This window comes from Crotalus tigris, unplaced genomic scaffold (genome assembly GCF_016545835.1).
Source record: "Crotalus tigris isolate CLP2741 ecotype Arizona unplaced genomic scaffold, ASM1654583v1 scf7180000021163.878790, whole genome shotgun sequence".
Lineage (NCBI taxonomy): Eukaryota > Metazoa > Chordata > Lepidosauria > Squamata > Viperidae > Crotalus > Crotalus tigris.
In genome coordinates this window covers 567,752-582,940 of record NW_024098375.1, presented here as the reverse complement: position 1 = coordinate 582,940, position 15,189 = coordinate 567,752, and the positions used below count along the sequence as shown (strand labels likewise).

Sequence of the window (15,189 nt, the reverse complement as noted above, 5' to 3'; positions counted from 1 at the left end):
TGTCTAATATATTCTCTGTGTAAATAAAAAGCTTTCCAGACCTTGGTGGTTAATAATTTTTTTTTTGTCAAACAGTCTTTTAGCGGAGGGGTGATGTTTACCTTTGGGATTACTATAAAATTATGCCCATTTCATTTTATGATTAAAGAGATATTTATGGAAAATCTTATATTGTTTTTCTACCACTCAGGCAGGATGCAGTCAATTGAATACAGAATGGATGAAAGAAAAAACTTTGATCATTTCATTGTCATTTCTGTAAATGCTCAACCTGCCAGCTGGAGCTTGCACTAGAGCAACAGGAGATAAACAAGGTGATTAAATTAATTCTAGAAGTATTTCAATAGATCCTATAAATTTAAATGGCAAGGGATGAACCGGATCCATGTTTGACATGGGCATTTTTTGCCTTCTTTCTTCTGGTTCACCTATAGGCAGATACTGAGAAAATGAAAGCCACTCAACAGGCTTCTATGGGCAGGCTCAAAGGAGCAATCTTTTTTGGCAAGTGAAAATTTTAGGGAGTTTCCACTCAAATCAATTTCTTGGGTGGATGAAGTTCAGAACAAACTTTTTTGTTTTCATTTTCAGAAAGTTTTCTATAGCTTAGCTAATGATTCAAGCTAAAATACATTCTCAAACCTCAAGCCAACTTAATAATCTACTTAAAATTGGATAACATAAACAAGAATTACTGAGGAGAGGCAAAAGAATAGAGAAGTAGCATTTGAGGAGTAAAGGTACTTGCACCTCTTACTCCAGTGCTCAGATATTCCACCTGCCACTCTGTTTCTTGAAGTTTCAGGCAAGCCTTCCTCAACTCTGGCAATCTCCCGATTTTGGGAGTAACTCCCGGAATTCCTTAGCTAGCATTGATATTGCAGTGTATTCTGTGAGTTGAAGTTTAAAGAGTACCAAAATTCAGAGAAGTCGCAACACTTTTCAGGAAAAAAAAGACTACAGCTTAGGAGTCTCTCCACAGAGACAGCTATTAGTCCTCATAAGTTGGGTTCTTTACCAAGCAACATATTTTATGTGATTCTTTTAAAAGTTCCCAAGTGCATCACAACATCTGGAAAGAGGTTCATTTTGGTAAATGAGTGTGTTTCCACTTTTGAATTGCAATCTAAACAAATTTCCTCAACCATCCAGCTCTAATTGCTGCTGCTACCTTTTGCAGCATCTGGCTATGATATAAAGACACAACAGACACTGGCACAGCAACAAGCCATAAATCTCTTCCATGGTGGCACAATTCTTGCCTTGCAAGAATCCCACGGGAGACAATTCACTCAGCAGAAATTAAGCTAGGCTTTCAGACCCAATACAAGGGATATGAAAATATCCAAGAGTGCCTGTTTCTTAAAAGCCTATATTTGCTTTTCTAAAAGCAGATGTGAACAGAGCCCACCCAGAAGATCTCTCTCATTCACCCCAATGGGGAGAAAGATCCTCCTGCAAAACAACTGTTTTGTAAGTTATAGCTCTACTCAAATTGGCGCTATAGGCAACATACAATGATTTGGGAATATTTCAGGAATACTGAGCCCAAAAAAAGAAAAATGAAATAGATATTGTTTTTTGCCTACCCTTTCACCGGATGGGCCAGGTGGGCCATCACCCCCAGCAGTGCCCTGGAAAAAAAACAATAACAATTTATTTAAAAATGAGATGGGCGTTTGCACCCAGAGAAAAGGCTAAACTCAGAATTAGTTATTGAATTCTGTCAAATTACCTTTGGTCCAGGTTTTCCAGTTGGACCTCTTGCACCTCTTGATCCTCGTGGCCCCTGGTGAGTGGGAGAAAATATGTAATTAATGCTTTTATTGAGCATTGTTGCCTAGGAGAATATAAACATAGGTTTCTGACCACGGTGTGGATAGCAATAAAGAAATGCAGGCAGTGATATCAAGGGCTAATAATGCTATTAAACAGAGATCCAAAAAAAAGTCATATTGCTTACTGTTGGTCCTCTTTGTCCTCTTGGACCTGGTTTGCCGTGTAATCCCTGTCAACGAAAATTCACGGAAATTAATCTGGGCTTTGGAGCAGATTATTTATTTACTGGCATATTTCTGTGCTGCCACAATCAAAAAGATTCTCACCAGCTCATTATAGAAAAGTACAATTTAAAACAAATAAACAAATAAAATAGAAACCCAATAGCATTACAACAATGTGGACCATTAAAAATAAAGGAAAGATAGCAAGATAGTTCAGGAGACAGCTCTCCAAAAGAGCTCAATCTTCCCAGAAAGTGGTTTTGTCACTTTGAAAAAGGAAAATAGAATTGTAACGATTCAGAAACCAGCTAGCATAACTACCTCCTTTGACTTTATATTTTAATAAACCACATGTATTTTCATACTCTGTTTGTCCTTGTTTCTATCATTATCCCATAAAAGTTGAAGCTTGTCTTAATATTCTCATTAGCTTTCTTTTTTCTTTTTGCCTGTCTTATTAACTATTATTCTTGGCTGCTCAATTTGTCTACTTGAAAGATCTCCCTCTAGGAAAAATAATTTAAATCTCATTCCTCCGTCTGAAATTCAAACCACATGAATTTTCTCTCTTTCTTTCTCCAATGGGTACTGAATATATTACGAAATTGCCAAATATGCCATTACTATAAAGAAATAAATGCAGACCTTACTGCCTACACACTCTTAATGGGCAAGAGCCTTCAAAAAGCTTCTCCATAAATGATCTGGTCTCGCTTTCCCTTGATATTAATTTCAATGAAGCTAGCAAAGGACTTCACCACAGACTGTGCATGATCCTCCCTCCTTCAGTATTGATTGGGAGGGCCTTAAATGAGTTGTGCAGGGTTGCCAATCCTCCTTTCATTTCAGCAAAACAGACAGCTACTTCAAAGCACCTTCCTTCAGTACAATCCATTAAGGCTTCTCTTCTCTTCTCTTTTAATTAAGACCGTGATTGAAAGTCCACAGAGTAAGCAAGCTGAACTGTTGTAGCTCCGTCTGCCAGGAGCAGAAGAAAATGCCCGTATGTGTACAGGTGGTCCTCGACGTGCGACCACAACGGAGCCCCAATTTTCTGTTGCTACTGCAAGTGAGACCTTTGCTAAGTGAATTTTGCTCTGCTTTGTTTCTTGCCACAGTTGTTAAGGGAATCACTGCATTTGTTAAGTTAGTCACATGGTTGTTAAGGGAATCTGGCTTCCCCATTGATTTGGCTTGTCAGAAGGTCACCAAAGGTGATCATATAACTCTGGGACACTGCAGCTGTCATAAATATGAGCCCGTGCCAAGCGTCTGAATTTTGATCACCTGACCATGGGGATGCTACCATTCTCCTATGAAAGTATGAAAAAAGCAGTCATGTCACTTTTTTCAGTGGTGTTGTAACTTCGAACAGTCACTAAATGAACTGTTGTAAGCTAAGAACTACCCATATAGGTGTTTGTGTGTGTGTGTGTGTGTGTGTGTGTGTGTGTGTGGAGAAAGGGCACCTGTAGAATTCAAGGAAGAAGGAATACTTACTGACAGTTGCAAATGAAAAGTGCCCCACTCTTAACCTGAAAAATCCCATAACCACAGATAGAGCTCAGCTGGTAGGATGTGTTTTTATAATTGATAACATATCACAATAAAGACAAAGATGGATATCAGTGTTGTGAATGCAATTAACATGTTTGCTTCATGTTATGCAAATAGCAGCTGTGGGGAAAATTCCTGAGAAACTTTTGGACTTGGTGGGGGGGCATCCCCCCCTCGTAATGCCAGCACAAATTGCTCTTCTGAATCCAGCATTTGCATTTCAAAAGAAGTCTCTCCCCCCAGTTCCTTTGAAGTGCAGGCCTTTAAAATGCATGAAGTAGCTTCAGAAACACAGCCGGTTGTGGCAAGGAAAAACAAGTTCAGACTCAGCTGACCTCTCCCCATTTGCCTACCCCCCCTTTGCCTAGCTGCTCTGTAGCTTCTATTTGCATAATAAGAAATTAGCGCATTAACTGTATTCCTAGAACTGATGTCAATTTCAGTCCTGATGGTGATTATTTTGTCGGGACCAAGGCACCAATCTGGCTCTTCGTATGATGTAAACCTTCACTCAAGGAAGCAAACAATGCTGCCACTGTAATTAATAAAAGTTTATAATTTTAAATTTAAAAAGTACCTCAGTGATTATGCTGAGTCTGTAAATCCTTGCAGAAGACAGTCTAATAAAACTAGCCCAACAGGCAAGATATTTGAGCCAAAGATTCAATCTGTATTTTCTTTTTTTTTTCCCTGAGTTTCCCCTCTGTACAAAAACTAGTTATCTATTTAGATATACAGCCAAATGAAGGCAATTGCCCTTGATTTTCAAATAACTGATCTAACTGTAAATCAGAACACTCTCCTTTTGCTTAACTGATTGAAATGTGCCCTTCCTCTCCTTACTATTATCCATTTCTTAAAATCATGTAGGGTTAAGTCCTGAATGTCTGTAGAGGGAGATGAGGGGAAAATGATATGATATGCTGTGTGTCATAATGTCATTGTGTGCCATGAGTTACATGACATCATAATGCATATAAAGTCATTGTGATTTTTACAATGGATATCTGTGTGTATATATGTCTGTCTGTCCATCTGTCTGTCTATCTATCTACAGTATCTATATACTGTATGTATGTTTATGTGTGTGTGTGTGTATATATATATATATATATATATATATATGTTACATTGCTATAGACATACATATATATACATGTATATGTATATACATATATATAGATATTTGAAGAACTAAAGAAATATCCATAAAAAGTTAATATAGAACTAACTCAGTCTTTTAACATATTACCGTATATTCCGGCGTATAAGGCGACCCGGCGTATAAGATGATCCCCGTCTTCGGCACCGAGTCGCATGCCTAGAAAGTCGTCTTATACACCGGAAACTACCATAATTTCCAGCATATAAGACGACTCGGCGTATAAGATGACCCCCGACTTCGGCACCGATTTTACTGCTTGCGAAAGTCATCTTATACGCTGGAAAGTACGGTATATCTAGCAATATAAAGCATCTATTGCTCCATCTTCTCAGATTTAATAGGTTATACAAGATTTATATAATATACTTAGTTTCTTGATATTCTATTATTTAGGTACCTTAGAGTACTGAATTTTGATAGGAAGTAGGGGAGTTAATTACCATTTGAATATTAGTGTTAAAAACATAATTATTTTACTTTTTCTTCCAAATTAAATATAAAATTGGAAACAAAATGAAAAACAATGAAAAAAGAGCATACATCAAGACACTAATTTCATAATGAAGGTATTGGTCCTAAGCTACATTATTTGATTCTAAAATCTCCAATGTGTTACTACATAAATATATACATACATACATACATACATACATACATACATACATACATACATAGAAGAGGAGTATGGATGTATGTGTTCCATCAGAAAATTAATGGTTGGATTTCCTGTCAGTTTGAAAATGAAAAGGAAGATGAAACCCCTACTACAGTATGTATTATAAGTAAGAAAAAAAAGAAGGTCCTCAAAATTTCACCAATTTGTGTGAAATAGTCCCATCAACTTTAAAATCCTCAGTCTCCCTCCCAAAAATTACATGTAGCTCTTGACAAACTAATAGTTGCCCAGTTCTACCTTAAATTATAACTGAGAAATTTAATCTACTGATAAATTGTAAAAAGAAGGACTGGTGTTTCTTCCTACTCTCTTCTCTTCCTTCCCCATACTCCATCTGTCTTTATTACCTGATGTGCTATAGAATAGGCATGTGCTAGATGCTTTTAAATTTGAACACTTTTATTACCCTTCACATATACATGATATAATATTTATACGTCTTTGAAGGATTCAGAAAATTCCATGTGGAGAAGGGAACCCCATTCTCTTAAAGATTAATTGTGCAAGCAGTTAGGAATTCATGAGTCCCCTTTAGTTATAAATATAGTTTTGCCAATTTATGTGGCAAACAGTGCTCATATGGAACTCTGTATCTAGACATTTAAAGTGATAAATTTCATTCCCATTAAATAAAATGAAATGATAGGCAGATTAATGGCATGCATTACTTCAGTCTCACTTAATGGCACACTAAGCTACCATGAAGTATAACTGTCAGCCCGTCTTTTCCCCTTTGATGACTTTCGCGCAGCTCTATCACAAGCAATCAGCTACATCCAGCTGAGCTTTTATGGATACCGATGCTGTGAATTTTTGACAATTTGCTGAGTCGGCATTATGGAAGTATCGCCATCTTCAACGAAACAGCAAATTCTTGATGTCTTATCTGCTTAAAAATGTTTTGTTTAGAACCTCATTCTATTTTTGTCTGCCGACTTGCAGACAAGTTGGCTTTTCAATGACATCATGGGGGGGGGGTGTTATTCCCCAAAGCATAGTATGAGCATTTGCTTTCAGAAGAACAGTTTCTTATAATGTCAGCATGGGAATTGAATTTCCTATTCACACTCTATAATTGTCTGCAAATTTTCTTTGCCTTTTATGTATTTAATGATATACTTAGTTTGGCCATCTGCTTATACCTTCATCGGCTTCAACTCCAGGGCCTTTCTATCAAGCAATAATACCAGAGTCATGATGTCTCACTGGCAGCACCTGAAAACATCATCCCTCCAGAGAGTCACAGGATTCCCAACCCTGTTTGGCTTTTTGCAAGGCATTGAAGATCTGGCTGTTTCTCCAGCCATTTGGATCAGATGGTTAGATGAGTTCTAGTGGATTTGTTGTTTATTCTTGCAAGCTGGAGTACATCATATGTCTTTCTGAGTTATAATTCTTATAAACCACCCAGAGATGTATCAAACATATTAATCAATTAATCAATTTCCTTTTCACTAGCCAGGTATAGGAGGAAGAAAAATAATCCTGACTGTCTACGCTTGTGTACTCTATCCAACCTGGGTCGTGGGATCTCATTAAGCAGTATCTGTGTATAATAGGGCTTCACATTGCTTAAATTGCAGCCATAATGGATATATACAGCATTCTTTTTTATTTACAAAGACATGATACTTTAGTTTGAGCACCACCCAACATAAGAAATGTTATAATATCGTACATCCCAATCTGTTTAATGTTCCCAAATTCAAAATCCATATATTCATAACTTTATAGGTAAACCGCTATGACTTACCCTTCCTCCTTTCTCTCCATTAGAACCTGAAAATCCAGGAAACCCAGTAGATCCCTGTACCAAAAATTACAAATGTACTTTTAATCAATATAAATATTTAATAAGCCCTTCACACTGTATACTTTTGATAGATTGTAATATTGTATTCTGAAGATGATAACATATTTGGTGAAACTTTCTACTGCCCAGCCAATTACAAGAAACATCTTTAAACTAAACTCAGTGGTTTTAATAGCACATGCATTCAACAGAGCTCACACTGTATCTCTTCATTTCATACTTGGAAGGACTTTGGAAACATAGCATGGTAGAACATAGAATACTGTCTTATATCAAGTCAGACTATTTGTCTATTTATTCAACATCTCCATTGCTGTTCTCCAGAATTTGAGACAGAAATGTCTTAGCCTCCTACTTGATCATTCCAAGGATTTAATCTGGAACTTTAGGATGTAAACCATTTTTTATTACGAACTATATTGAATAACATAACATATATTCTTTGCAATATATATTATTTAAGCCACACAATCCAAACATGAATATAGATATTAACAGTTTTCAGTTACTTACCATAATTGTTCAAGTCCAGAATGCAGTAAAAAATTAATAATACGTTTATATATTTATTTTGAAAACAATGACATATGAAGCCACCATTCATGGAAAGAAGACACAGGAGTACAAGTAGGAGTAGATATGTGCCACTATACTAATGTAAGTATAAAGCACAAACTTGACATTCTTAACTAATATAAATAAGTTAAGTATACATAAATATACACACAGAAAACAGAGAACAGATGTCCACAGAATATTATATCATGGATTTTAATTCCATAATTCATTTTGCTTTACTGGAACTGTTAGAAAACTATGGTAGTGTCTACAGAAAGGGGATAAATGATGAAATGTGTATATGACACTATGGCACAAGTAACAAAATGTGATGTGTTTGCATCATATCATGGTGGTTAGGAATAGACACCTATTGGATCATATATACTATCCATCTATATTGTCATATTTTTATAGTTTATTAATTGTATGCCTTTAAGAAATAAAAAAGATGTAATTTTTTTATAATATAATTTTCATGTGAATAGTATCTTAATTTCAATATATTGTATGACTTTAGATACAGATATTGAAGGGATATATATATATATATATATATATATATATATATATATATAATATTCATATTATTTGATGTTTGAATATAGAAAAAAGATTCCAATGAAATGGGAACAGATACAGACTGATAAAGTAATGCTAAGTCATACTGAACAGGAGTTGAATTTGTTTAATGTATACCACTTCCAAATCCTTAGAGAAGCCAATGAAGGAGAAAGACTGGTAGAAAAGCAGAACTTGGAGCAATTTTAACTCAGTACTTCGACATCCTCCAACCTGGAAAACAGTAGTGGAAGCTATGCAACCTTGTTCTGGATTCCTTAATATTATGGAGAATGTTACTGAGATATACTTTTATTGTGTCAACATTTTATTACTATCATTCAAGTCAAGTGTAGTTTATAAAAATGTTAACTACACTCCAGGAACTTTCTGCTATTATCTTTTGAAAATAAGTATTGCTGCGTGTGCTAATGTTGCTCTCTGAATAAGGGTTAGGAGAAGTAGCTATTTGACTTGAGTGTTATCAAGAAGAGTTCTCAAAGGATGATAAAAAGCTTCTAGATTCCTTCTAAATTGTATTAAATGAAATTCTGGAAAAGTTAATTAATTATTCTGATTTAATTCAGACTGGGGTTTCAAGAAGACTTCCAAATTACTGAGTCATAATCAAGGCACTGTGTTCCCTGGTTTTGTTTTTTTTTTAACCTTTTTTTTTCTTTTTCTATGGTATACGGAGAACCACAGGGATGACTGTGGAAAACTACTCCTATAGCCTCTATCAATAAAGTGTAGTTCAAGTTAAACAAGTTAAACATACAGAATTACAAGACTTGCTCCCATTAGAAGAACAGTATGTAATGTTTAGATTGCAGTAAAGGTGTTTTATAATTCCAACTGGATCAGTTCTAAGTAACAAACTCATACACATCCATTTACCTAAACAAATGTGCACGCACTATTAAATCTTAAATTACATATACCTCCCTAATGCTGTAGCAAATTTACCTTAGGGCCTTGTCTTCCTGGATATCCTGGCAAACCGGGAACACCAAGTTTACCCTATAATTAAAAAAAAACATTAATTTTTCATTTACGTTTTCCAAATATCTCCGTATTGTAACTAGCATTTATATGTAATCATCATACTTATTGATTTTTAGCTATTTGGATCTGTCTGTCTATCCATAGATTGATCTATTTGTCTGTCTGTCTGTCCATCTATCCTATTGGTACTAAATTTATGAGGATCAGAAAAGACATTTATGAAAGATGGAATACATGAGACCTGCTCAGACTAAGCCATGGAAGAAGAAAGGGTGGTTTTGGAGTATTTCAACATTAACAGCATGCAGGAAAACACCAGAATAAAGTTATTTAAGAAGATTTATTACGGAATATTCCTCTAAATAAGCAAAGTTTATTATGCAAATTAGATAAGCTGATAGTACCCAAGAGACAACCAACAGTTAACTGGGACTGACCAAACTTTATCAAAAGTCATAGAACTGGATGAAAATTATAAGATTTGGAGACATCATACAAAATGAGACATTGTACTACATGGAGTTCTTTGATTCTTCTTGGGTTCAAACCAAGCATAATCAGATAGATTTCAAGCTGGGTTGTGTGTTGTGTGAATGTGTGTGTGATGTTTTGGGGCCCTTCTCATCTTCTGCTAACCCCAGAAGGATGGAATTAAGTACTGCTGAGGTTTTTAAGCATGCCTCTGCTCTACAAACCACTTGGTCTTCTCTGAACAAACAAAATATCTGGCAGTACTATATTTTCTCAAAAAGCTACCTGTTTCTTAATTGATTATGTTGTCTGAATTGATTATGTTGTCGCTCATGGAACAAAATGCGAACAGTCAATGCAAAAGTAGTGCAAACTCTCTTGGGCTAGGGACATGTTGGTTGTATTGTTACACTGCTCTTGCTCTCATAAAATACTTAACTAAGCCAGTCACTAACAAATCAAATCTCCTTATCAGTGATTCTAGCAATACATAATGAGAATACAGCATCCCTAGCTTAATATCCATTAAATTGTTGTGCTGAGAAAATATTGGTAAAATTTCATTACTTTACTGGCATATTTAATACCAACTGTGCAAACAGGTGTTGTTTGGCCATTACTGCAAGCCAGAGTCCGGAAGATGTGCTGTGCGCTGCCAAGCTTTGGCAAGAATTTGATAATAGAGAAGTTTGCTTTTTCAGCTGCACTTTCTCTTCAGTACTTTTGGGGAATTCCAATGATATATCTAACTGGTTGGAGTTAGTTTAAATCTTTGCATGATGGAATATTAGTTTGAGCTAATTTAACTCCCCAGTGGCTGACAGGGAGCAACTGAAACCTTTTGTGTGTTCTCACAACATACTTCCCCAATCCAGTTAAGTGTATTGAATGAATAGGATCATTGTGCCAAAAGGAAAATATACTAAAATGTAGAACAGTAGAAGACACAAATGGCAATGAGAAACTAGTACAGAATCTGGGAGAATTTGAGGACTTAGCTAAATATTTCAACTTCCTGAACCCCCTCCCTCCCTTTTTTTTAAACCTTGAAATATTCACTTTTCAAACTTTCAGAGCAGCAATAGCTATGATGTTAAAGAGGATGATATTCCCAAGATCTTTAATATACACATTATTAATATATACAATAATCAGGGTCCTCAGCAATATACATAGTTATCATTCTTGAGATCTGATCAAGTAAGAAATTGTAAAAGCATTCCATTCAAGAGGAAAGGAAATTTGTGTCTTTAATAAATGTTATGCCTATGTAAACAATCTTAAATCTTAACTTAGTTTATGTTTGTTGCTTTTCTTAGCATATTTCAGAAGATCAGGAGCTGGAGCTAAGTGTTTAAATCTATATTTTATAATGTGCAGCATTAGATTTTGTGATTCCTTAGACAATTATTTAAAAGGTCAAGATTTATTCTCTATCAACCCGAAGTATGGGATGCAGAGTACAGATTCCAGATGAATGTTAAAAAGGAACCTTAACAATATTTTAACAGCAAAACCAACTACCAGCACTAGAGGGGGGAGGAGGAAGAGCTGGGTGTATTGAAGGAGATACTTGACAGCCATCTATCTGTCTCTTAGACGCCTTAATTAGTATTATTGCACTGAGAAAGGGCTTGGCCTCAATGGGTTTTTTTCTTCTCTAAGATTCTGTGATCCATGCATAGGCTGTGGAGCAAGTAAAGACACTGATTGCTCTATAACCAACCTGTAACAACTTCACATAAAGATATACTCATGTTAACCTTTGCAAAATTGCACTAACTCCAATTTTTCTTCTGCCCACACTCCTTTCAATCGAATTCTATATCTATCATAATACTTCCATATCAAAATAGGAATTAATTTAGATTTTGGGAGAAAGTAAGTTTCATATACTCCTGTTTTTTGTGGAATTGGAATTTAATGGAAACTTAGTGATAACTTTCCAATTATGCTGCCATTTATCCATAATTATAATAGCTGTGTTCTTTATTCATGACCTTTTTAACAGCTGGCAAGATGTCTTGAAACATTATAAGGATCATTAATTCCAAATAGCTCCCAACAGTTAAGTGAAGCTGAAAGGAATATTTTCTGGAATGAATGATCTGACTTTGAAAGTATTTTTATGACAGCTTATAAAGCTTCTAGTATCAAATTATAACCTTCCTTTCTTTTTTTTTATATGGAAAGGGAATCACCTGGGGAGAGTCATTCACAAGATCCTTATAAACAAACATGTCTTTGATCAGGCCACCGATGCAATCATGCAGAAATGTAGTTGAATAAAAGGCTATCTGCACGCCAAACAGAGAGAAAGGACACCTGGAAGTAATTTGGGGAAGGTGAAAGAATTTACCTAAATGTACAGACAGACACTAGGTACAGAAGTACTATTCAGGAATAGTTAATTCAGGGGCTATTTCAGAACCTGAAACAAAATATTGAGGAGACCCTACAAACTAACCTTGGTCCACTGCTCTACCGTTTGTAATAAATTGTGGCTCTTCTTTTTCCTTGATAAGAAACTCTGGTTTAAGTGGGAGATTTGGTTTTCCGGCTAACACCTCTCACTGGCATAACAGTAATCATGTAAAAACGTGAGTTGTTTTTTCCACATGGGAAAAAAAATGGACATGTGAAATACATTCTCGTTACTTCAAACGTCTTTGTTACAAATCTGAGGTCCCACCATCCTCTACATGTTTCAAACATAACATAAATGTTTTCATATGTCTTTTGTGCTTCAATTATTTTTGTCATATTCTTGCTAGTATCGTGCTGGTCAATTATGGTAATAGAAATATCAAACCATTACAAACCTTTTCTCCAGCTTGGCCGGGGCCACCTGAGTCTCCTGTAGGACCTGCACGACCTTTAGGACCTTCAGGGCCATCTTCTCCTCGAGGACCAAGAGCACCAACTTCACCCTTAAAAATATTGTGTACATAAAACAATAAAAACTAACCATCTGTCTCCACAAAAGACCAAAAAGAAGAAAAAAAAACACTAACTGAAGTCCAGCTACTGACTCTCTCAAATTAAGTTCCTCCTAAAGCTTTCTAAAGACAATAACTAAGGAGCCACCCCAGAAAGCAAAAAGGTTGGTCTCCCTTTGCTTTTTTTCCCCTTATAACTTGATTAATCAGCATCCTCATTAGTTGTTCTGGCTAGAATCAGAAAGGTTGACATTATTAATTGGAGCCAACTGTGATATAGGGAGAAATCCTCAGTTTTTTTCTTCTGTAAAACTTTCTTGTTGCAGGTCCCTCAAGATCTATCATCTTAATCTTGACCGTGGTTTCAATTTATTTTGAATAAATTAACATTATTGAAACTCGATCCATCTTAAAAATTGCCTTGATGATCCAATTTATACAAAAAAAATCAATAAATACAGGTAACACAGAAAATGTACTTGCTCAATAGTATCAAACTAAATGCAACTTTGGCAAAATGTCAGCTTCTGTACTATGTTGACACGCAAGTTAACAATGCTGATTTAAAGAAAATCAATTGCTTTACTTCATTATAAGGGGTTTTGAGGTTTTGAAATTTTCATAAGATGACACTACTGTTGTAAGAAGCAACAAGTAATTTGAGACCTGTCACAAGAGTACAAAAGCTGACACATTCATACCAATAATGAGAATCATATATCATAAGTGTCTGGAGCATACTAAAAGCAATGCTACTCAGGTGTAACATAAAGGAATCTGTGTACAATAATTCCACTACTGTGTGTTGTTAATTTATAATTTTAAATTACTTTAAGGTTACCTTCCAGCCAAGGTGAGACAATGGGGAACAATTAAATAGTAAATACCAGTATTAATTAAAAAATCAATGATTAATAAAGCATACATAAAGTCTTAATAAAAAGTTATCCCATCCTCAAGATTATAAAAATCAGAAGCCATGCAGCCCCATAAAATACACCTTTTAAAAAAAAGGTCTCAAAAAGCAAGTGTATCTTTTGACATTTCTGAAAGTTCAGCAGTAGAGATTACTAAAAGCTCTCATCAATCTACTGGGCAGAGATGGTGGGGAAAGGAATGGAGGATAGAATAGTATTAGAGAAAGTACACAGTCTTGGTAAAAAAAGATCACATGCCTTCAATAGCAATAACCCTTAGATTTATATACCATTTCATAGTGCTTTACAGCTCTCACTAAGCAATTTACAAAAAGTCAGTGTGTGCCCTCAACAATCTGTGTCCTCATTTTACTGACCTCTGAAGGATGGAAGGCTGAGGTGACCTTGAGTCAGTCAGAATCAAACTGCTGGCAATTGACAGAATTAGCCTGAAATACTGCATTCTAACTACTGCACCACTGCAACTTCAGGTTCTTCTCCTAAACACTGTCATCTACAAGTTCTTGATGGTGAAGGTCTTCTCTGGGCATTGAACTAGCCCAACAATTTAGGTAGTCCTCAACTTACAACTGTTTGTTTAATATCAGTTTGAAGTTATGATGGCTGTGGAACCACATGATTCATTAACAACCAGGTTATCTACTTAACATCAGCAGTAAAAATGGTCATAAAATCAGATCTGGTCACACAATGACTCGCTTAACAACTACATGGCTTAATACCAAAATTCCTGTTCCAATCATGGTCATAAATTAAGGATTTATGGGATTTATGAAAGTAATCAAAACCTGGTTATTTCATTAGGCCTTTGAGGAGAGGTGATTTTTTTTAAAAATCCTCCTGTGTAGTATATGACTGAATAAATTTGTGTAGTTCTTTCGCATAGGAATATTTTGTTATATTGTGTTAAATTCATGGATTTTAAAGTTTGTTAGTTGTCGTGTTCCTTTATTCCTATTTACACGTCAGGATAGTCAATTCCTTAGTCAGTTAATGATCAGAGCAACATAGAAACTAATTATTAAAACTCTAATATATAGTCATCTTTCCTTTCTTTTGGAGGAACATAAAAGTCTTCAGAAGAATCAATCATATCCATTGCACAGTGGTTTTCATTAAATGAAGATCTCTGTATGTTCAACTGAGACTAAAAAACCTGCTGAATGGATGGAGTGATAATGAAAGTTCCCTTTACCAATCTGAGAATTTAAGTACAATGTCTCAATAGATCTAAAGCGGTTTTAAAGTAATACTTACTCTATCGCCCTTAAGGCCCATATCACCTTTAAATCCAGGGAAGCCATCTTCACCCTATGTTTTTTGTAGCGAGAAAGGGAAACATAATAAAGTTCCTTAAGAAATCAGAATGGAAGTTGTTCAAGAATTTGGATAAATTAATATAATGCATATGACAACCATAGCTATTTCAAATCAAGTCTTTTTATAGTCGTAGACTGGCATAACATAGCTATTTTGCTGTAAGTCGCAATAATTTACATTACT

General features: G+C 35.3%; 1 protein-coding gene across 1 annotated transcript in view; it reads right to left on the bottom strand.

The window, feature by feature from the left end:
• Positions 1-15,189, bottom strand: part of COL11A1 (collagen type XI alpha 1 chain) — a 263,838-nt gene that overhangs the window by 107,953 nt on the left and 140,696 nt on the right. Inside the window, exons 29-35 of the mRNA XM_039369563.1 lie at positions 14,944-14,997; positions 12,632-12,739; positions 9,300-9,353; positions 7,155-7,208; positions 1,964-2,008; positions 1,736-1,789; positions 1,590-1,634 (exon numbers count right to left, since the gene is read on the bottom strand). Coding sequence (XP_039225497.1) covers positions 1,590-1,634; positions 1,736-1,789; positions 1,964-2,008; positions 7,155-7,208; positions 9,300-9,353; positions 12,632-12,739; positions 14,944-14,997 — 414 coding nt within the window. The remainder of the gene's footprint in view (positions 1-1,589; positions 1,635-1,735; positions 1,790-1,963; positions 2,009-7,154; positions 7,209-9,299; positions 9,354-12,631; positions 12,740-14,943; positions 14,998-15,189) is intronic.